At 41.4% G+C, this 22,461-nt stretch overlaps 1 protein-coding gene across 2 annotated transcripts in view; it reads left to right on the forward strand.

Annotated features, from left to right (window-relative positions):
- Positions 1-22,461, forward strand: part of LOC140349897 (solute carrier family 4 member 11-like) — a 32,336-nt gene that overhangs the window by 4,705 nt on the left and 5,170 nt on the right. For both annotated transcript variants that reach the window (XM_072436069.1, XM_072436070.1), the window contains exons 2-15: positions 3,288-3,338; positions 5,403-5,462; positions 5,566-5,609; positions 5,714-5,933; positions 6,008-6,089; positions 6,450-6,573; positions 6,652-6,861; positions 8,041-8,125; positions 8,201-8,323; positions 8,404-8,517; positions 18,716-18,848; positions 19,153-19,226; positions 20,501-20,741; positions 21,899-22,005. In XM_072436069.1, coding sequence (XP_072292170.1) covers positions 3,288-3,338; positions 5,403-5,462; positions 5,566-5,609; positions 5,714-5,933; positions 6,008-6,089; positions 6,450-6,573; positions 6,652-6,861; positions 8,041-8,125; positions 8,201-8,323; positions 8,404-8,517; positions 18,716-18,848; positions 19,153-19,226; positions 20,501-20,741; positions 21,899-22,005 — 1,668 coding nt within the window. The remainder of the gene's footprint in view (positions 1-3,287; positions 3,339-5,402; positions 5,463-5,565; positions 5,610-5,713; positions 5,934-6,007; positions 6,090-6,449; positions 6,574-6,651; positions 6,862-8,040; positions 8,126-8,200; positions 8,324-8,403; positions 8,518-18,715; positions 18,849-19,152; positions 19,227-20,500; positions 20,742-21,898; positions 22,006-22,461) is intronic.

The following is a 22,461-nucleotide window of genomic DNA, read 5'->3' on the forward strand; positions in this document are numbered from 1 at the left end:
CTGGGAAGCTCAGGTAAAACCATATCTATTGGTCAAACAATGCATTGTGCTACTTTTAAACAAAATAATTCAGATTTTAAAATATATTTTTTTTTACTTTCTGGGCATTATCATTTTTCTTTTTTTCACTGGCAGAAATGGGCTTCCATTACAACTTGTTGGGCTTTATGGGGCAAAAGGATTAAATGGACTTGAAAATTTCAGGTCAAAGATTAAAGAGATTATCCACAAGAAAAATGTTCAATGTTGTTCAATCTGGTGCTGGTTTTTGTTATTGTTGGGTTTTGCTTGGTAGATGTTTTTGTTCCTTAAACATTGAGCTTCAAATGAGAATAGAATCATAATTATACATGTTTATGGCAGGAGTAAAAAGATAAAATCGACTTATAATGGCTATTGAAATCAAATCAGCACAGACTGGTGTGTGCATGGTTACAGTTGGTCCACGGAAGGACAAACATCTGGCAGTTTGTCATGAGTCTGAGGTGTTGAAGTGGACTGAGCTGTACTTCCTTCTTCCTGCCGTTTGCTTTATTTAAATATATCAGTGTGTACATGAACATAAAGTACACACACAGAACAGTTGTCTTAAGCACTGCAATTAACTCCAACCACAAAGACAGAGACGGACTGGACGACTTTGCAGGGCCCAGTGAGTAAAAGTGGGTTTAGGATCTCTTCTGTTTCTACATTGTTGTAATTCTAAAACAGCACCGCACCGTTTTATCACAACTGCTGTTTGACCTTGTAAGGAGAAAACACTGCAGAGAAAGTTAAGTCTACTTTTCTCCAGACTCAACAAAGATTGATTTAGTTTCTTCCAAGGACACACTGTGTTATGGTGTTCTTACAGGTCCTTGACAGGCCAAAGACAAAGAAATAAAGACAAATGCAATATTTGTATGACTAGTATTAGGCTCTATTCCGCTGTAGTATTTTGAAATGGGGGTGAAGAGCAAGGGGCAAGAAGGAAATTCAGCAAATTGTCAGTGCTGGGAATCTATATATATATATGCCCTGCAGCTCCTCTGTACCAGCAGCGGCACATATTTCATCTGAATTATCATTGACATTGTTAGTGAACAAAATTCACAAACTAGGAACTTGCCTCGGCGAAGTGCGACATAAAACAATGACTAATAATATTGAAACATAAGCTATAGAACAATAAGGCATGCATTAAGAATAGTAGACAGCTTAAATAAAGAGGTCTACTTCACATAATTATACACACAATGAACAGTTTAAGTGTCTTGGAGCAGTAATTATATTTCATTATGTACTGTGCTTTTTACAAGTTTGATAAAGCCTTTCAGTGCCACACACAACGCATGGTGGTGGTAAACATCGTGTGTATAGCCACAGCTGCCCTGGGGCAAACGGAAACAACACATTCAAGTGTCTTGCCAAAGGACACAAAACTTGGTCCAAGACAGATTTGTCTGGTTTGAAGAGGTTTAAACTTCAGGTTATTTTATTTCTCTATAATAAGACAAGGTGTTTGCAGTGGCTGAAGTGGTTGAAAACTGTACTCAAGTAAAAAGTATCATGTGTAAGTAAGTACCTGTTAAAAAAAGGCTTCACACATGTTTTGAGAACTATTTAAGCGTCAAAGGTGGAGATCTTGAGGAAGCGACTAAATCAATAACTTAAATATCTACAAATGTTTTTTTAGGCACGATGTCACCATGGCTATTTCAGTCGGTCTCAAACACGATACAGAAAAGTACTTTACATTTTAATTCCAGTTAAAAATTGTTGTGGGTAGAACGATACATGCTCTCAAATGTAAAGATAAGATTAGATAATCCTTTATTGTCCACACATGGGGAAAGTTCATTGTTGCAACGCAGGTAGATACAGTGGAAAAGGACAGATAACATACAGGAAGTTTAAAAAAACAGATAAAGAACTCTTATAAACAAAAACTCTTATAAACAAAATCTCTTATAAACAAAAACTCCTATAGACAAAACCTCTCATTTCCTAATAAGGAAAAAGGGGAAAAATAAATAAACATAAAAATAAAATAAAAAAAACAGCTAGCGTAAGACAAATGTTGCTTTTATTTTTTTGCTTTGTTACTTTCTATCATTGATTCAATAACCGAAATAACTGCAGTTCTTACAATGTGATGTCTGTGACCTTCAGTACACCTCCTGACCTACTAACGATGGGGCGCATTTAATACAGCGTTGACGGAGCCACCAAACATTTTAAAGGCTTTTAGCGTTAATGTTTAGGTCTTTATCACAATGCAACGTGAGGTTCCAGTGGTAGAATTATTTCATTTGCACAAAGTACTGCCAATGACCATTTGGGCCAGTTCAAAATGTCCCCCCCTGAACTCACTCATCTGTCTAAAGTTGGACAGTTCGACTGAAGAATTCAACGCTATTTTCCGTGGAGCTGGGGGAGGCCTGGGAATGCAGTGTCTAATCTAACCTGAGAACGACGGCGCTGCCCAGGGCTACGATCCACTCTCACTGACACACGAGCGCCCGGACAAACTCCACACACAGCTGGACGTGTTGTTTGTGTTGTAACAAAGTCAGATTCTCAGGGTATTACTTTTCAGTTACATCTCAACCCTCATAACAGTGATATACGAAGACAAGTCAGGTGTGTAGGTGGGAGATGCTGACAAAAATATCTCAGCTCAAACTTTCTACTATCAATGAAAAGGTATTTAGGGAAGATGATCATGACAGCCTGTCAGAAATGTGCAAAACGTACCCGTAAATGTCCTGGTTGAAGCTCAAGTATCGTTCAAACTGTGAATGGACTGTCACCACGTCTTCAATCTATTTGGCACATTTTGACACATGTAAAGAAAAAAAACATGTGTTAACGAATTATCACATCCTATATCACATTTTGTATAAGACCTGTGCGTCATAAATCTGTCAGAATGCACAGGGGAGCAGCGGCTGGTTGAACATGTGTCAGCAAACAAGGTCAAACTTTAGCCAAAAACATGGAGTCTGGTATCGCGGCGTGTTGTTTACTGTGCCAAACCATTCAGAATGCACATTCAAATATCCTCAAATATCCCAAATAATCTTAGTTTAATCATTAATAAGCACAAACACGTCAATGTGATGTCCACACTATAGAAATACACAACCACAAAATGCATTTTTAGCTGTATTTGCTGTCATATTATTTCACTTTCTGGACACATTAACAGGGTTGAACTCGTATCCAAGGGCACAACCGCAGTATGTAATGCCAGCTCTGTCCAATGAACCACAGCAGAACCTAATCTGTTTTTCTTCTCTCCACAGATAATCCATCTGCTGGGAGGTCAAAGAATGGCTACGCATTTCAAGAAATGGGTGTGTAGTACTACCATATTTCATATTGTTTCATACTGATATTAATTATTCAGACATGACATAGCTCATGTCTGCCCTACATCGACCACTTGACAGAAGGATATTAGAGGAAAAAACAAAGTCATAAATATAATATATATCTAATATAAATGAATCAATCAAAATATCTTGGGTGGACAGGCTTTCTTGATTGTATGTTGGCCCCAATTTTCTAGTCTCTCTAGTGTTATTGCAGTTACTATCTATTAGCTTTCAAAAGTCCATCCTATATTCAACACAAAGTCCCTCTTTTTCTACAATCTGAGGTGGTCCCCTTGTTAAAGATGCATTTTTCTCTCATAAAAAACAAAACCAAAAACATGCTATTGATTTAGTTCATATTTGACTAAAAGGTTATGTGGTGTGGCTTTACCAAAATATAATGTAATTGTGAATACAAATGTACTTTAGTTTCTTTAGCTTGTCAAGATAATAAAAGTAATCAAAAACTTGGTAGGAAAGGTTTCATTGATAGTTATGTGGACAACGTTTTTAGAAATCAAGAGGTTTCAGCCAAAGGCGAACATCTGCACGGTGCGTACAGAGTCAACTTGATGTGCACAATGATACTTGTTTTCTGAGTCCTGCAAAGTGTAAGCCCAGTCTGCACCGGTCCAAAACCAGTCTGGACCAGTCGCAACCTGCCTAGACCCAGTTTCAAACTCAACTCAACAGAATCTAATCAGAACCCTGTCAGAACCTGTTCAAACTCAGTCTTATCCAGTCTGAACCCAGTGAGTACCAGTCCAACCTTCAGCCTTGACCAGTCTGGACTGGTCTGAACCTGTACCCGATGTGGACGAGTTCAGAGCCTTTGTTAACCAGTCCAAACCCAGCTTGGACCTGTACACACCACTCTGGACCAGTCAGAACCAGTCAGAACCAGTCAGAATCAGTCAGAACCAGTCAGAACCAGTCAAAACCAAAATGTCAGATTCTACCAGTTTCACAGTTATTTCCAAAAAGGCGCTGTTCCTATTTTTACAGAGGTCAAAGTGAGTTTTTGCCCAAATTTCATAAAATCCTGCTGCATCAAAGCATAGTACAAACAAAAAACCTGTTTGCAAATAATGTTTCAGAAATGTGGAGGTATTTAGGGGTGGTTGTCGTGCCATCCTAGTGTGCTGTGTGTGTTCATGAACACACTGCGCTGGCGGGTTCATTAGCAGCGTAAATAATGAGGGAGATGATCTGTGAGTCAGTGATGGCAGCGGGGATAATCGGTGCTCTAAGCTTTCACATGATGTCTCCGGGTTGATTCTTCATTTCACGGTGCTCCTTGTGTGCTCGTAAAAGCCACAAACCAGGCGCCATATTTATCTTCTATACAATGAAGGAATTTATATTGCCTTTGTCTGGTAAATGTGGCTGCTGGCTTTTATTTACCCCCGGCCTCTGTCTTGTATCGCACGCTTCAACAGATGGCACATGGGGGATTTTTAGTGCCACTTTCCGTACATACTGTTAATGTGGCGACCTGGGCATGTTTTCCTTCAGCGCAGCGCCACAAAGCTCTGACGCAGTTGAAACAAAGACTAGACGGCATAAAGAAGACATATTGTGCTTTTTTCTGCTGTGTAGTTATTATCTATGACACTTGTGCATCATCATTTCATATTTTGGACATTTTAACATGCAAATATGAGCTAAACAAGTAAGCTGACTTCTGGTTAAAAACTGATTTCTGTTTGCCCCTTCTATGTCTACTATGCATAGATATATCACCATTTTAGAAAACTATTATTAAGTGGAGAACAAAGTTAGTACAGAGCAGTGGGCATGTCTGGGGGGAGGAGGAAATAGGATATTGTAAATGCAGGAGAATAAAGATTATACTCAAACATACTTGAATCACTCTAAATTCCAAAGTGTAAATGAAAAAGGAAAACCATTAGAACATTGATAAAGGCTTAACAGTTGATTTGGGGTGATACGTCTCCTTTATAGACAGTTATAGACAGTGATAAAATGATATAATGGAAACTAATTAGAATAGTAAAATATGTCTTTGTCTTGTGTCCACAGAACTCAAGGATGAGGAGAAAGAAGAGACGAACATTTATGACATCCCACTCAGTACTGCAGGTAGACACACTTAACTCAACCCACAATGCACTGCACACTCAAGTGGCAGATGGCCAAAATATTATAATGTGTACATACAACTGTGTTTTGCTTTTTCTAACAGACACTGATGTGCCCGGATTTGGACTTTTAAACACAACCAGAAAAGTAACCAGCTTCATAAACTTTTGTGTCTTTGTGATGATGTCTATATCTTTAGTCGCAATGCCTTTTCACAATAATCTGATCTGATTTCTTCTTTTAACATTCAGTATGTGAAGCCAATGAACTTCCAGGAGGAGGTGCGAGCTCATCGAGACCTGGACAGCTTCCTGGCCCAGGCCAGCATCCTCCTGGATGAGAAAGCTGCCACTCTGGACGAGGTGCTGAGGAGAATGTTGACCAACCTGGTGGACGAGGGACATGGGAGCTGTGACATTGATGAGGTCATGAACTCACTGTTCACAGATGCAGGAGGACAGGACTGTAATGGTATGCTACAAATGTAATGAGCAGATAAAATGAGTTGTTTTATGTTGCATCTAATTCATTCTTTGTTTTTTCAGTGCACCTTCTAACAGAAACCATTCAGGGAGTAACCGCTGATTCTACTGGTGTTCACTACCAGCAATCATGGCTTTGTATTCTGTAAGTATATTACAGTCACGTAGCAAAAGAAAACGGAATTCTGTCAACTGAACAAGAGTTTAAAGAGAGTGGCTAACGCAACATATACTTACTGTTAACAACTAGCTTGTGTGTCGTTAGCTCCTCCATTCAGACAGATATTTAAGGCAGTGACTTCTATGTCAGATGAACTAACAAAACTACTTGGATGAGTGATGAAATGTCTCTTTAAACATTTATCCAGTTTAAAATATATATATGTATTTTTTGACTATGGAACCGACCTGGACAAGTGAGGGACTACACAGACGTCAATGATTTACAATGTGTTCAGTAACAAATGACCTTCTGATTAATGATGGATTCATTTCTTACTTTCAGCTCCACAGTGCGGAGTCTGCAGAAGCGTCACGTCTGCATCACTCGCTTAGATCGGCCTCAGAACTGGGGAGTGAACTGCCGAGAGGCTCGATATGTCATACTAATCCTTGCCCCTCCCAAAACGGTATGGTTCACTGCCCTGGCTGGTCCTACAGTCTCAGCCGGCGTATATCTATCCTCAACATCTTTGTACTTCTTACAGAAAAGCACCAAGACAGCGATTGAGCTCGGCAGGACGTTTGCGACGATGTTCTCAGACATATCCTTCAGACAGAAGCTTTTGGAGGCCAGAACGCAGGACGAGTTCAAGCAGGAGCTGGTCTTCCAACGACAGCAGCTCTCCATCATTACAGAGAAGCCAGTGATCGAGGAAGTGGTGGACTCTGACCCCCGCAGGGCCAAAGAACTTCAGGTGGGAACCAAGAACCACTCAATATAACCATAACACAACACACTGGCACAGACTGAAGCATACAGGCCACAACATAAATCACTTCACAAAGAACAGATAGCGCAGAGCATGTAAAAGCAGCGTGTACAGCAGGTATGATCATTAAAGGCATTCACATGTGGAGACCACCTCATGAGTTCCCACTCCGTCCAGGCGTATAAAGATGTGGTGCCGTAAAATAAAGCAGATAATGTGACTATCGGCCAGGCAAATGAGCACAGCTGGGATACAGACTCAAAGACAAATCCACCATGTTTGCAGTTGTCATTAAGTACTTCATTATCTACAGAAGATTCTCCGCCTCAGGAAATAACTGCTCAAATTTCACACCAGACTTGTACAGGTTTCAGCATTTTTTAAATTATTTTTTCAGAATCCTTAGAGTAGATTAGAATCAGTTGGAGACATGTCAGAATTCCATGGTAGAATTTCCTGTCATATTGCAGATTTGTTGACCTGGTTTATGGTTAATTTCGATTACATAATTCCTGGGCTTACATGAAACAAAAACTGGCCCAAAGCTCAACGTCTGCTCTGTCAATCTTTTCACAGAACGATAAAACAAAAGATTGTAATGGCTGCGTGCCGAGATACACATGTTCATCTGGAGTCCTAAGGCTGAGTGAGAACAGGTCAACCGTCTGCAAGCAATCCACATGTGACAAACAAACAACAACAACAACAACAACTGATCACTCATCAGCAATCCAACTACAAATGTACAAATGTGAATATTTACAATACGCGTTATTCCTGCTGGTAACAGATCAGTAATGACTACACACTAATGATTCATGTCCATCTTTAAGCCTCTTCTAAGGTTGAACACAACGTTTGGAGTGTTGGTTGATCATCCTAAGCATGTTTGTGGAGCGCCGCTCAAAGGGAACGGGCACCAAAGCAGTTTAAATATAATAATTCAGATCTGTCTCAAACATTTGTGTCAGCCGTCTTTTCAACTAAACTGTGGTTGCACTGCATGGCCTTTACTTATATTGACAAGTGGAATTGCTCTCCCATGAATCAGAATGGACACTAGTTTCTTCAGCTATTTTTTTTATTTAATGTAATGTGAAGAAGCTTTTTTAAATACTTTTTTCACCGGATGAATTGTGGCTGAAACGTGTCTTTTCTCTTAAGTGCATAGACTTCTTCAAAGCTGGTAAAGGTGTTTATGAAGACCTCCGCCGTAGATTGCCACTCTACCCATCAGACTTCACAGATGGTAGTAATACTAGTACGTCGCTGTTGCCTTGTAATTAAACATACTCTAAATATATGTTTTATATGATCATTTTAGGGATAACAAACGACCGCTCACTGCTGAAGTACACCACAACGGCTATTTTCCTCTATATTGCCATTCTGCTGCCAAACATCGCTTTTGGCTCTTTGAATGATGAAAGTACAAGAGGTGAAATTGGTAAGTATTTATTTATGTACTGTATATGGGTAATAAACTGCAAGTGTAATTCATGCATAAGCTCTGTGTGTTTTTCACAGATGTTCAGAAGACCATCGTCGGTCAGAGCATTGGTGGAGTTATTTATGCCTTGTTTGCTGGCTCGCCGCTCGTCATCCCTCTGACTACAGCACCACTCGCCATCTTCATTAGCGGTATGTACTTCCCCAGGTGACAACTGTGAATGCTAACACATAAACAGATTTGAAAATCCAATTAAAATCCATATATTGGAGTTAATTACAATCCAGTGAGCTTTTTCTAATCTATAGGAACCAACCTTTGAAATTGCCATCTACTTTTACTTAACTGATTGTTATTAACTTTTATTCATTAAACATTAGGTTTGATGCAAATGGTGTCTCTGCACCGCCAGCAGCATCTTATAGCGTCATTATATGCAATGGTTAGTTCCTGCAGTCTAGACTTTGAAACTCCGCCACAGTTTATTTTTGGAACGAGGGACCGGCTGCAGATGCTCATTTGCAGAGCCTTTGAGGCCTGGGCCCCCAAAATAACTATGCAACCGACCAGGGACCCCTACAGCAAAATGAAATTGATGCTGGTAATAATAATTATAATTGAAAAAAATAAGTTTAATTTGAAAGGTTTATTGCATTATTTGTCTTAATTTCACCAAATGATTCAATGTTCAAGTTAAAAACGGAAAACCAGTGTCAGTGTTGGTGCTGCCACCACAGATACTGGTCTCAGGCACACTCAGGACGAGCTGGAAAACGACGATTCATTTTGTAGTGAGTATTATGGTTGGTTATATGAAGTGTTTGTACTGGGTTAGGTTTAAGGTTTACGTTTTTACCATGAAATAAAGTAGAATACTGAATGTTTCCGTAAGTAATTGCCATGTACCACAATTACTTGCACGGTACCTTTAGTTATAATTCCCTTTCCATCACATGAGAATATTTACAAACAAAATAATTTCCCCCAAAAATGCCAATGTAATTCTTGCTTTTTCCACCTGAGTAAAAGCTCTCGGCACATGGCATCTTCTGGAGCCTGTGGATTGTCCAGAAAACAATTATTCTATTACTTAATTCGTTAGAAATCTCGATGGCAATAGGTTCTCACTTGTTAATAAATACCTCAGTATTCTATTTATTGCCCTAGTGACTACGTAGAAACCACAGTACAACTCCCTAAAATCCTTCAGCTGGGTTCATAAGGAGTGCCAAGCCTGAGGTTTTGCAAATTGGCACATTTTCAGACTTTATTCTTCAATTTTCATGTAGGTAAACATGGTGCGATGTGATGTCATAAAGTATTTTCATTGCTTTGATCTCGAAAACCAATTTAAAGAAGAAAATAGATTATTTCTAATGTGTCTTATCTAATGTACCTGTTAATTATGTATTTATTTATGTGTTTGTTTGTTTATGGGATGTCAGGATTATTTGTTTAATTCATAATCGTGATTATTCAAGTCACAATATAATCTTAGAATTTTTGAGACTAAATTAGAAGCATTTTATCTGGCTCTTTATGACTCTAAACTTGACTTTATCATTCTGAAAGTTTAATTTCATAAAACTAGTCACACTATTTGAAATGGCTGGATTCAAGAAGGTTGGTTGTTTGTAAGTCGGATCAGTCCCTGCCACAGTCATTATCTGAAAGTACAATTACAAGAAATGCAAATAACAATATACAGTATTCATCTTTATTTATTTATTTTGTAATGGAATGGGAGGGATTGTAAAAGAGGTACAATACACAATAGACAAAACAGGAAACAACAAAAAGTCTTCTGCTCCACGGCATTGAAGGATTAGATGTTCCTTAACTCCACTTCTTGTCATGTGGTCTTGGAGCTCCTGGTTTTGTCTCTTCAGAGCAGTGTTTGTCTCATCAGAGGAGGTCAGAGCCTCTGAAAGCTCCTTTATTCTCTCCTGCAGGACATTCTTCTTCTGCTCCTCGGTGCTCAGCAGCGTTTTCTGCCAGAACAGATCCATATGCACTGTTGCCTTTTTCAATTACAGCGTAAAATAGGAGTTTCGGTTTGGGGCTTCTGGTTTAAGGCTTGTGTTGTTGCCTTCACTGTAGAGCGAGATACTTCAGCAGCGCACTTTTCATCACCGAGGGACGACCCAAGTTTTGTCACATAAACTCTAGATCGACCTTCTTGCCCTGCAGGGTTTGAAGCTTGGCCCATTTCTCCTTAAAAGCATATTTCAGGCTTGTCTCCTCTGTGGCCTGCTGCTGATGTTCTCTCTCCAGCCTCTCCAGTTTGGCCTGAGCTTGTTCGATGTTCTTCTTCTCTTTTCTCAGGGCAGATTTTAGGCATGTCTCCTCTGTCGTCAGCAGCTGATTTTGCGTTTCCATCGTTCTCAGTGGGCTTTGAGCCTTTTCAGTGGCTTTCCTCTGGATATCCATTCAGCCCCTCGTTCTCATTCAAGGTCTGAGTGAGAGCTGAGATCTGGTTCCTTTGTGCTTTTTCTTCCGGTGTCTTCTTGGAGACGATATCCATGAGAGTCTGGACTTTTTTGTTGGCTATTTCCAGTTGTCCTCGTATGAAGGTGGTGGCAGTGATTTGCTCTTTGATCTCCTCTTTCACATTATACCTCGTGTCCTCCTTCAAGTTGCTATGAACCTCCTTTTTGAGAGATTTGATACATTTGTCTATAGCTGGGTGCTGGTCTTTGTGCTGTTCACGATCCTTTTCACACTCAGCTCAATGGAAACAAATGATAGCCTAGTTCTGTTTCTCGAGCTGCTCCTGTATCAGCTTTCGCAGATCTTCATATTCTCCTGTATTATTAGGATCACTGGATTGGTTGAGAGCCTGTTCCTGGGCTTCAGGATTTTTATTTTCCTCGTGGAAGAAGTATTTACCTGCATTTTTTCGCTTTCTGCGATGAATGGGTTTTTGTTCCTCGAAGTCCTGCTCCAGATTCACCACACCAGATTCAGGTCTGCACTTGTTCTCAACTTTGGACGCCATCTGTTTAGCTCTAAAGAACTTTCGATTTGTTTTCTGTGAAAAGTGTTTTTTGAAAAAAGTTGTTTCCTTACAGTGTTGTAAGTCTCTGGCGATAAATTCTTCTCCTTCTTCTTTTTTTCCTTCTTTTTCTTTGGTTGTTGTTGTCGTTTTATGGCGGTTGGTGTTTTATGTTGTTGTTGTTGTTGTTGTTGTTTTATGGCGGTTGGCATCCAAGTGTTGCATTACCGCCAGACTTTATTCCTCAGACTTTGTGGCAGTTGGTATCCAAGTGTTCTTCTTTAAATAGTTTTTTTTAGATCAAAGCAATGAAAACACTCTATGACATCACACTGCACATGTTTACCTACATTAAATTGAAGAATAAAGTCCGAAGAATAAAGTCCGAAGTATAAAGTCTGAAGTATATAAAGTCTGAAGTATAAAGTCTGAAGTTATCGACAGGCTGTCACACCTTACCCCATCCCGGGTCATCTTCAACCGCCTAGCATCCACCACCTTAGCTCCAGTCAAATTCTCCTTTATGTCATCCACAGATGTCGTCGTAGGGACGCCTACTATAACTCCCCTGACCGTGCCTCTTACAGCATCAGACACAAGAATGTCCTTCCCCCCACTTAGCTTCAATCGCCTTCCTTTGCTGAGCCACGTCCTTGCACACGACCAGCAGCGAGCCATCCCTAAGGACACTCGCATGCTTGACCACTCCCACAGCTACAGTCAGGCTCCTTGTCAACGCCATCGGATCCCACCCCTTAAAGGACGCATTATCCTGCGCGAGCTTTATGAACACCTTACACTCTGAACTCACATCCCCGACATCTGCAACCCCCCCGCCCTGCTCCTCACTGAGAGAGCCCTCCATAGACGGGCAAGAAGACGCCCTACGCTGCACAGGATCAGTGGCTCCAGGGGAGTCCTCCCCGCTGTTCATACCGTCACCGACCAGGTCACGCTTCCTCTTCTTCTTCCCCGTCATACGGACCGAGGCGTTCCTCTATGTTGCCGTAATATCCAAACTGTTGTCGTTGTTGTTTTTTATGGCAGTTGGCATCCAAGAAGCAGAGAGAGAAGAGCAACAACAACAACAACAACAATACCTCGTGCACTTGGAGGACTTGGAGGACCAATGCGCCATCAGGTTCCGGGGGCTCATAATGGCGGTGGTTGTCTTGCAATGGAATGCGCGTAGTCTTCGTGCTAATGGCCAGGAATTTAAGCATTTTGTCTCTACCTTGTTGAACAAGCCTCACGTTATGTGCGTGCAGGAGACTTGGTTACGACCTAGGTGGGGTTTTGGGATACAAGGGTATGTGTGTGTTAGGAATGATAGGGAGCAGGGTAGAGGCGGAGGTGTGGCTGTGTTTGTCCGAGATGACCTAAATTACGTTGTTGTCAGTGTGAGTAAAGCGTCGGAGGCCCTGGCGGTGAGGGTCTGGCTGGGTGGTGAAGCTGTTACTGTGGTTAACCTTTATAATCCGTGTGGTGAGTTAACGTTAGAGTCCTTACATAGTATCGGTAAGGATGTTCGGGGAAAGGCCGTGTGGTGTGGGGATTTTAATGCGCATAGCGCTTTGTGGGGCGGTAGTGGTACCGATAGGTATGGGCAGGTGGTAGAGGGTTTTATCAATCAAAGGGAGTTGGTTTGTCTGAATGATGGGGGTGGGACCCGCTATGATATGGGGACCGGTGCGGAAAGTGCAATAGATCTTACACTTGTGTCCAAGGAGTTAGCTGGTGTTTGTAGTTGGGAGGTTCTTGGTAATCTTTCTTTTGGTAGCGATCACTATCTAGTCCGCACCGTGATTGGCTTTGGGAGCTGTGTGGTCAGGGGGACGAGGATCCAGAGGTGGCAGTTGGCAAGGGCGAACTGGGGGGCTTTCCTGAGGAAAGCTGATGATGGTTCTAGGGTTCTGCAGGAAGGAGGATTGACTCAGGTGGATGATCTCAATAGTGCAATTGTCTCGCTCATCACAGCTAGTGGACATAGGAAGCGGGTGCCGTGGTATTGTTGTTGTTGTTGTTGTTGTTGTTGTTTTATGGCGGTTGGCATCCGAGTGTTGCATTACCGCCAGACTTTATTCCTCAGACGTTTCGTAGTCCTCAGACTCTGTCGTAGTCCGTAAAAGTACTCCTCCCATCGCTTTGGCGTTACAAAGCCCATGAGGTCATGATGTGTTTTTGTGACTAGAATAGTTGTTGTGTCAGAGACCAACCGGCTTTATTCCAGGGAGACTCTTCTTCACCTTCCTCGCCCTCTTTGACGTTCGGTGCTTTGGAAGTACAAAGCCCATGAGATCATGGGACGTCTTTGTTGTTTTACAAAGCCCATGAGGTCATGGGACGTCTTTGTCGTTTTATCCTTTAGAAGTCCTTCTTCCATCACTTTGGCGTTTCTAGGCCCATGAAGTCCAAGCGCGTTAGAACATCCTCTTGCTCCTCATCCTCGGCTCAGTCTCCACCACCCCCCACCTCTATAAACGTTTACCCAGCCCTGTGCTACATAAGTAAGCAACCACAGCCTGACACAAACCCTGTGACTGGATCGCCAGAACGTTCCGCAGATTGAACTCCCGCCCATTATTCCGAAACCACAAGGCCAACCCGGCCCTTTCCCTATCATAAGCCTCACAGCAAATCAGCACATGCTCGACAGTCTCTGGCACCCGACAGTGACCACACAGACCGGTCGGATGTTTGCCTATCCTACTCAGTGACCAATTGAGTCCAGTATGGCCAATCCTCATGCGGGCGAAGGCCCTTTCCTCCCACGCGTTCCTGCCCATAGACCCGCAAGGACCCACACTACCCTGTATGTGATAGAGATGCCGTCCAGTAACACAGTGGCTCCAAAATTCCTGCCAAAGGCCGACCACATGACTCTTGATAACAGGCTTGATTTCAGATTTGCTTAACTCAACCGCCACATCAATTGATGGCCGCCGAAGGGAACGTTTAGCCAGTGCATCAGCCATTTCGTTACCATCCACCCCCACATGCGCAGGGACCCAAATGAAGGAAACCCTCACATCCTTCCTGGACAGGGAGAGCATCAGACAGAAGATGCCATTCAACACATCCTGTCTGCAATCCGATTTCCCAGATTTAATGCTTTGCAATGCAGAAAGGCTGTCAGAGGCCACCACAATGCCGCAACACTGCAAAGCAGATTCCGCCCATTCCAACGCCAACCGTATCGCTATAAGTTCCAACGTGAAAACAGAAAGGCGATCTGTCAACCTCTTCTTGACCGCTAGCCCCAGGTCAGGCACAAAATAAGCGGCGCCAGTACGCCCACTCTCAGGATCCCTAGACCCGTCGGTATAAATAAACACATCACCTGAGTGCTTATCGATGAGTGCTTGAACGGCAAACTGCGGTGCCCTCCCAGCGACTCCTCTAAGCTTGCCATGCAAGCTAACATCAACAGGAGCCGGGACAAACTTCCACGGAGCTATAGCAGACAAAGCCACCGACGGGCTCACACGCAGATCACCAACCCCCGCAAGCCGCGCCTTCGCATTTCCTACCTGGCTGAAAATCATACCGCCAGCCTCACTCTGCCCCCCAACACCAGCCGCCATAAAACACCAAAGAAGAAGAAGAAGAAGCATTCTCTTAGACTTTATTCTTTAGACTTTATTCTTTGGACTTTATTCTTTAGACCCCCTCCTCCCTGTACCTCCTTCACCTAGCAACAGAGACCCACCGCTAACGCTGATGCTAACGCTAATGCTAACGCTAATGCTAACGCTAATGCTAAGACCACGGCACGAGAAGAAAAGTTCCATCAAAATAAAAGAGGAAGAGGAAGTGAAGGCATTCATTGCGCCTCTGCTGGCCAATTGTGAAAAGACACAATATCTGCAATGCACTTTTTTCATGGCGTCATTGAGTCATTGAGTTTTTCATGGGTATTAATTCTTTCCAATCAGATCATAAAAACGCATTAGTGAGTGAAATATGAGCTCCGTAGATCAATTCCATTAGGCGTGACTTGTACTTGAAAAAACAGGAGACCCTAAGGAATATCACATTTTTTTTGAATATTTATTAAATTTCAATGTCTTTAGATGCAAAAACTGTTGTTTTGAGCTCGATCGGACGAAAAAGTACAATTTTGAAGAAAAAAAAGTCAAGCGTGGCGGCGCCACTTTGATTTGACATGGCTGACTTCCTGTTTATCATAGAGCGATGCTGCCAGGTGCGTTTTACTCGTCAAAGGTCAGAGGTCAAAGGTAGCTCTATCACTGTCCCAAGTTTCATGTGCCAAAGATTAAGAGTTTTATGTTTTTTCTTTTTTGAACTAGTCGGCACTGTTGCGACGGGCGTTCTCGCAACCTCCATTTTATTGGAGTTTGGGCCGAGCCGATCGCGTCTATGTCCCATGTGTGACCTATGACCCCATGTGTGACCTATGACCCCATGTGTGACAGTCATCAATGTTCAGGGGGTCAAAAGTGCCCGAGCTGTGGCAAAATGACCATGAATAATAATAATAAGAAGAAACCTGGCAAGAACAAAGACTACAAAATAACCACATTATTAAAAACAATTGGAAATAAAAAGACAGGGGGCAGTATTGTGTTGCTCAGTGGCGTGTGCGGTCCGGGCAATCAAGGCAATCAGTGATTGACCAATAAAATCTAATATTAGTGTGTCCCAACTATAAATGAATTGTTCTAAAATATTTCTAAATAAGCCTGTTTTCCTCTCACTTCTTCTGCTGAAGCTTGGCTGATCTCACAGTGTCTTTAGTGGGCTCTGCAGGCCCCTGAGCATTACTGTGGGACGCACAGTACCACAGCGGTGTGCAATCCATGTTCAGAGGTTCATGCTCCGCTCTCCAACATGAGCTTTTAGAACCAGAGCGGACAGCAGCTTCTTTAAGAGGTCTGCACATGCGCTCTGAGGACCACACAGCCTCAGACCCCTGGATCTATGCTCAAACCACACTGGGGGAATAAGGGATGTTTGCTCTAACTGAGCATGTGCAAGAAGGAGTGAAGCAACAGCAGCGCCAAGTTCCCACAAACAGACTTAAAAATTATATTTTAGAGACAAGTCTTTGTTTGTAGCTAAGCCTCTGTCATGTTTCTAATGACTAGATGTTAGTTAGAGAAACAGACATTTAACAACATAGAATGCTAATTTGTGTAATCAATTGATCGGAGAAGTAACTTTATATCATCTATTTAGCGCAATATTGGGTTGCGGGAGGTGTTCACCCTGCGCGTGGGAGACCTGGGTTTAAAAGTCGAATACTTTTTTTTTTCCCCTCCTCTTATCCACTAAATATTGATTAACATTCCAGGTCTGCTTGCCCATCCTTAAAATTCACTGCACGTCACTGGTGTTGCTGAATATTCTTATTGAAGTTATAATTATTGGAAATATGTTGTTGTTTTATGTTCTCGTGGGTAATTGTAGCAGTCTGACCAACAGCAGGAAGACCTTTTTGAAGCATAGAGGCCACTCAGATATGATATAGCTCGATACATGGATAAACAATATTTCATACCAGTTCCTTAAGAACAAATATCTGTTTTATCAGCGCTCCGTCACCTTACTCTGGTGTTAATGTGGTTTCCTACGCCCTGTCATCCATTTGGGGTGGCGGCAGTAACTCAGTGGCAGAGCGGTCGTCTTCTGATCAGCGGTTCAAATCCCGCGCTCGACATTAACATCCTGGTAGAGTGGTCAGAGCCACTGATGAACGCTGCCATTGTGTCCATGAGCAAGACACTTGACACGCAAGACACGCCTCGCCCCAAGTGTCTCTGAACAACTGGTGTGTGATTTTGATGTTAAGCGTTTTAAGGGTTTTGAAGGTAGAAAAGCGCTATATAAATGTGACCATCTCTCTCCTCTCTCTCCTTCCTTTACAGTGTAGCGTAATACACATACTTTGAAGACGCACAGCTACAGTGGTGGAGAATGCACCTTTTCTATTGGCTGCCAACCGCCATTAAAAGTAACACAACATTAACTCGTTACGTTACCTTGTTACTGCCCTGGAAAACTACTTTACTGCGCTTTTGTGTTATAAAAGTAACCATCACATCGCTGTTACCCTACATATACTCATTCATTTGAGTACTCTAACACGTTACCAGCTAATGTTACCAGCTAATGCGTTACCAGCTAACACGTTACCAGCTAATGTTACCAGCTAATGCGCTACCAGCTAACACGTTACCAGCTAATGTTACCAGCTAATGCGTTACCAGCTAACACGTTACCAGCTAATGTTACCAGCTAATGCGTTACCAGCTAACACGTTACCAGCTAATGTTACCAGCTAATGCGTTACCAGCTAACACATTACCAGCTAATGTTACCAGCTAATGCGTTACCAGCTAACACGTTACCAGCTAACACGTTACCAGCTAATGTTACCAGCTAATGCGTTACCAGCTAATGCGTTACCAGCTAACGCGTTACCGGCTAATGCATTACCAGCTAACACGTTACCAGCTAACACGTTACCAGCTAATGTTACCAGCTAATGCGTTACCAGCTAACACGTTACCAGCTAATGTTACCAGCTAATGCGTTACCAGCTAACACGTTACCAGCTAATGTTACCAGCTAATGCGTTACCAGCTAACACATTACCAGCTAATGTTACCAGCTAATGCGTTACCAGCTAACACGTTACCAGCTAACACGTTACCAGCTAATGTTACCAGCTAATGCGTTACCAGCTAATGCGTTACCAGCTAACGCGTTACCGGCTAATGCATTACCAGCTAACACGTTACCAGCTAACACGTTACCAGCTAATGTTACCAGCTAATGCGTTACCAGCTAACACGTTACCAGCTAACACGTTACCAGCTAATGTTACCAGCTAATGCGTTACCAGCTAATGTTACCAGCTAATGCGTTACAAGCTAACGCGTTACCGGCTAATGCGTTACCAGCTAACAAGTTACCAGCTAACACGTTACCAGCTAATGTTACCAGCTAATGCGTAACCAGCTAACACGTTACCAGCTAATTTTACCAGCTACTGCGTTACCAGCTACTGCGTTACCCCCCAACGCGTTTGTAGGCGTGTTGCACTTGATTTATTTTTTAGAAATGAAGATGTAAATAGGTGAATAGATTGTCTTCTTGTATCTTATGTGATAGTCTCCTCTAATTGGTCATGTCGTTCATTAAATCATTTTGTATTTTTTTGCTTTATTTCTCATTACACATGCAAGTTGTACAACACAATTGCGTGGCTCAAATGGATTAGTCCTGCAGCTGCTCATGCTGAAGATGCTTGCATGGGAATATTTGTTATTTGCTCAGTTATTTTAATCAAACTGCTACTAAATACTATTACAGAAAAGAATGAGAATTGAAGAGAGTCCATAAAAACGGTTCATGTTTGTGTTCGTCAGTAATCCGAGGCATCTGTGACGACTACAAGCTGGACTTTGATGCCTTCTACGCCTGCATTGGTTTATGGAACAGTCTCTTCCTCATCCTCGGGGGCCTGTTCAATGTCAGCCTCCTGATGAAACTCTTCAAACGGTAAATAATTATGCCTCCCAGACAATTTTCGGACACTTTCTGTATGTACATTGCACTGCAGTTGAACCCAATGTAGCCGTTAGATTAGAACACTGTACAAAGACAAAGCTGAGGACAGTGATAAGCAGATTCTGTTTTGACTTCTTGTTTGCTCGGCATCACAATCCTTCTCACTGTTCAAACACAGTCTGGCTCTCCTTATCAGTTTACCTTGACACAATTTTGTCTGCAGCTGTTGAAAAGTGTGTGTAGATACAATGTGAATGATCGTTGTATGGCTCTTTTTGCTCCTGTTATCTTGCAGCTCCACAGAAGAAGTCATAGCTTTGTTCATCTCCATAGCATTTGTCGGCGACGCGGTAAAAGGCACCGTCAAAAGTGAGTTGTATCAACGTCGCAACACACGGAACACGGTTTGAGAGGTCTCAGAAAGGCGAGGACAGGGCAGATAATGTAGCCGGACAACATTATCTAGCAAGACAACATTTATGCATTGTAGGTGTTTGTCACATCTGTATTTTTGGGACAGTGTGCTTATATTAATCAACATTTATTTAAAAGTACCAGAGTTAGCCAGAGAGGATATTCTCTATCTGTAGTCCAAAATCTCATTAGGATTTTAAAGGCCAATAAATAGACATAATAAAACAGTGGTTATGATACAAACAGTGCAAAAAGTTACATATATACTGATCAAACATTGTGACATGTAATATCAAAACTACAGTTGTTTTAGTGTTGTCAAAATACTAACATTTCCTACAGAAATACAATCTACAATACAACTTACAATCTATAAATTTGATTAAAAAAACAAAACAAACATTTTATTTATCAGAAGATGCATGGATGTACTGTTCAATACTGTGATCCAGTCTCTTTTACTATCTCCATATGGTCATTTACTACTGTATTTAACGGAGAATGATAATAGTTTCTTTAAAGGAACCATATTATCATTCCATGTTGTAAACACAAATTACCAGGGAATCTGATCCTTCAGCTTTGATTGTTTAGCTCCCAAAGGCTTATGTGGGTGATACAGAGATTTTAAGGCCAGCTTGTCCCTGTGTCAACCCAGCTGGCCCTTGTCCAGGGTGTGCCCCGCCTAAGGCCCAAAGTCACTGGGATAGGCGCCAGTCACCCGCGACCCCTAACGGGAACAACGAACTAAAACGATAATAAGTAGATCATCAGTTTACATTCTGTTCATTGTAAACTACAATATTGTTCTAAAACAGGTTCATTGACTTCCTGTTCAACACTGCAGAACTCATAAGCCCCGCCTCCTCATTACATTTTAGAACTCTTCACGTATCGCAGGGAGTCTTACCTTTCAAACAAATAAAGAACCTTATACCTTTAAACAAACCAAAACAGCGCTGCCCTGTAACGTGGACCCGTAGCTTCACTTCGCTTGTCGCTATGGAGATAAAATTTGATGCCACGCTGTGAAACATTCCTGGCAAAGCAATAACATGTCTCTGCAGATCACCACAAAACTAAAGTCCATCTTAAGCTATTGATTCACCACAAGACGGAGATGGAGGACAATAATCCTTATGAACATCATGGGTGTCAAGCTTTGTTACATCAGAAAAACTAGCAGAACATGTCAATTAATTGAATTATTTTGGCCTTTTTGTGTGCAGTTTTTGACCACTTCTACTATGGGCCGACCATTGCGACCTCCAACACGACACTGGTGCTCCAGCAGATCACTGAGATTCTGGAGCAGGCCAACAACCACACGGCAAACGGCACTGGACATTCGAACCTGCTCCTCCTGCCCGAGTCTCTGGTGGTGTGCACCAGGGAGCGGCCCATCCTGTGTCTGCTGCTGATGCTCGGGACACTGTGGCTCGGATACGCCCTCTACCTCATCAAGAGGAGGTTAGATATATTAACGGGCGGAGGACAGGTCGCTATACCACGTTTTACTGTTGCTGTTTACTGATTATTGTGTGACCAGCTGAATGTTTAAGTTCATGGGAGAAAGACTGACGCACACACAGCAATCTGGAGGTGCAGATGCATGGGAGATGGTAAAAATGTTAAAAAGAATTGCATCAGATCATGTTTTGGCTTCATTTCCTTCATCAGATAGCGGGCAGAAAGATCTGACAACTGCATCCTGAGAGTGTGATTCTTTATTTGAATTATTTAAAGTGAATGTGACATAAACACCCAGATTAAAACACTCAGTACATTTGTATTAATTTCTTTTGAGTAGATCAAATTGACATGACCTAGTTTTGCTCCTAAAATTCTCACAAATATGTTTTTTATGCTTATATTATGACCTAAATAATTACAATTAACTAAATATGTTGATATCTCTATTCATTGGTTTCAGTTTCCTGTTTATAGATGCCATTTTGAGGACTTTTTCTCATTCAAGATATATTTTTTGTTTTGAGTATCTGGAGGGAGATATATATATATCTCGGGTATATTGTCTATGATAAAAAATATATATTTTTAAGAGGGCAGCAAAAAGTTGATTGAATAAAGATAACAAAAACTGGCATTATAATCTTCGAGACAAATGCTGCTTAAATAAAATAAATAAATAAAATAAATAAAATAAATAAAATAAATAAAATAAATAAAATAAATAAAATAAATAAAATAAATAAAATAAAATAAATAAAATAAATAAAATAAATAAAATAAATAAAATAAATAAAATAAATAAAATAAAATTAGATAGATTTGAGTAAATATTGCATTCCCCTAATTGCTATGGCATCTTCCTATCACTCTGAAACCCATGCATATTCTGTTTGTGTCCAGTTCTACTCCCCTAATTCCACTTCCGCAAATATATGTACAGTATATTCTTTTTCTCTTTCTGAATTGCGTCATCGTTACATTTTCTCCGTGCTACGCCCTCCAGGTCAATCATGTCATCCACCAGACTTCACACTATGTTTATGGCAGCTCATGTAGCCTGGCCAATTCAATTTATTCACAACTTTCAATGACAGCATCTTACGTCAGAATTGCCCTGCCTCTGAGTAATTATATGTCCTCCCTCTCTTCCACAGCCCATATCTGAATTCCACAGTGCGAGAAGTGGTGTCGGACTGCGCTTTGCCAATATCTATCATCATACTCTCCTTCATTGGCTCCTACCTATTTATCGACGTTCCGCGTAAGTTAGCATCCATGAAAATACCAATGTATGTGATGTTTAAAACTTGTCATTCTAATGTAATGTTTGGGAACGAGTCATCGTTTATCATTGGGCCTATTCTAACAAAAATGCTATCACAGATTAACAAAGATGAAATATTTTTTTCTCTGCAATATTAAAAAGTGGACTCAGTAGAAAAGTCTTTATGCCGCCTGATTAAAGTTGGGGTATTTGACCTTTTTAGTATGTAAATCAGTCAATTTTGTGTTTTGCCCCCAAAGAATATTATAAAAGCATTTTTCTTTGTTGGGGGAATAAAAATGAGACTACTGAACGCTGTCTGCATGTAATAATAAAGTATTGCATTTCTTGTCAAGCTGGGAGTGAAAGCCAAATGCAACACTCTGATTGGCTGTGCTTTACTTACTTTGATTTACTTCACCTTCTGATAAGATAAGATATTCCTTTATTGTC

The sequence above is a fragment of the Eucyclogobius newberryi genome, unplaced genomic scaffold (assembly GCF_026437365.1).
Source record: "Eucyclogobius newberryi isolate DKJ021-1_F unplaced genomic scaffold, fEucNew1.0.hap1 SCAF_11, whole genome shotgun sequence".
Lineage (NCBI taxonomy): Eukaryota > Metazoa > Chordata > Actinopteri > Gobiiformes > Gobiidae > Eucyclogobius > Eucyclogobius newberryi.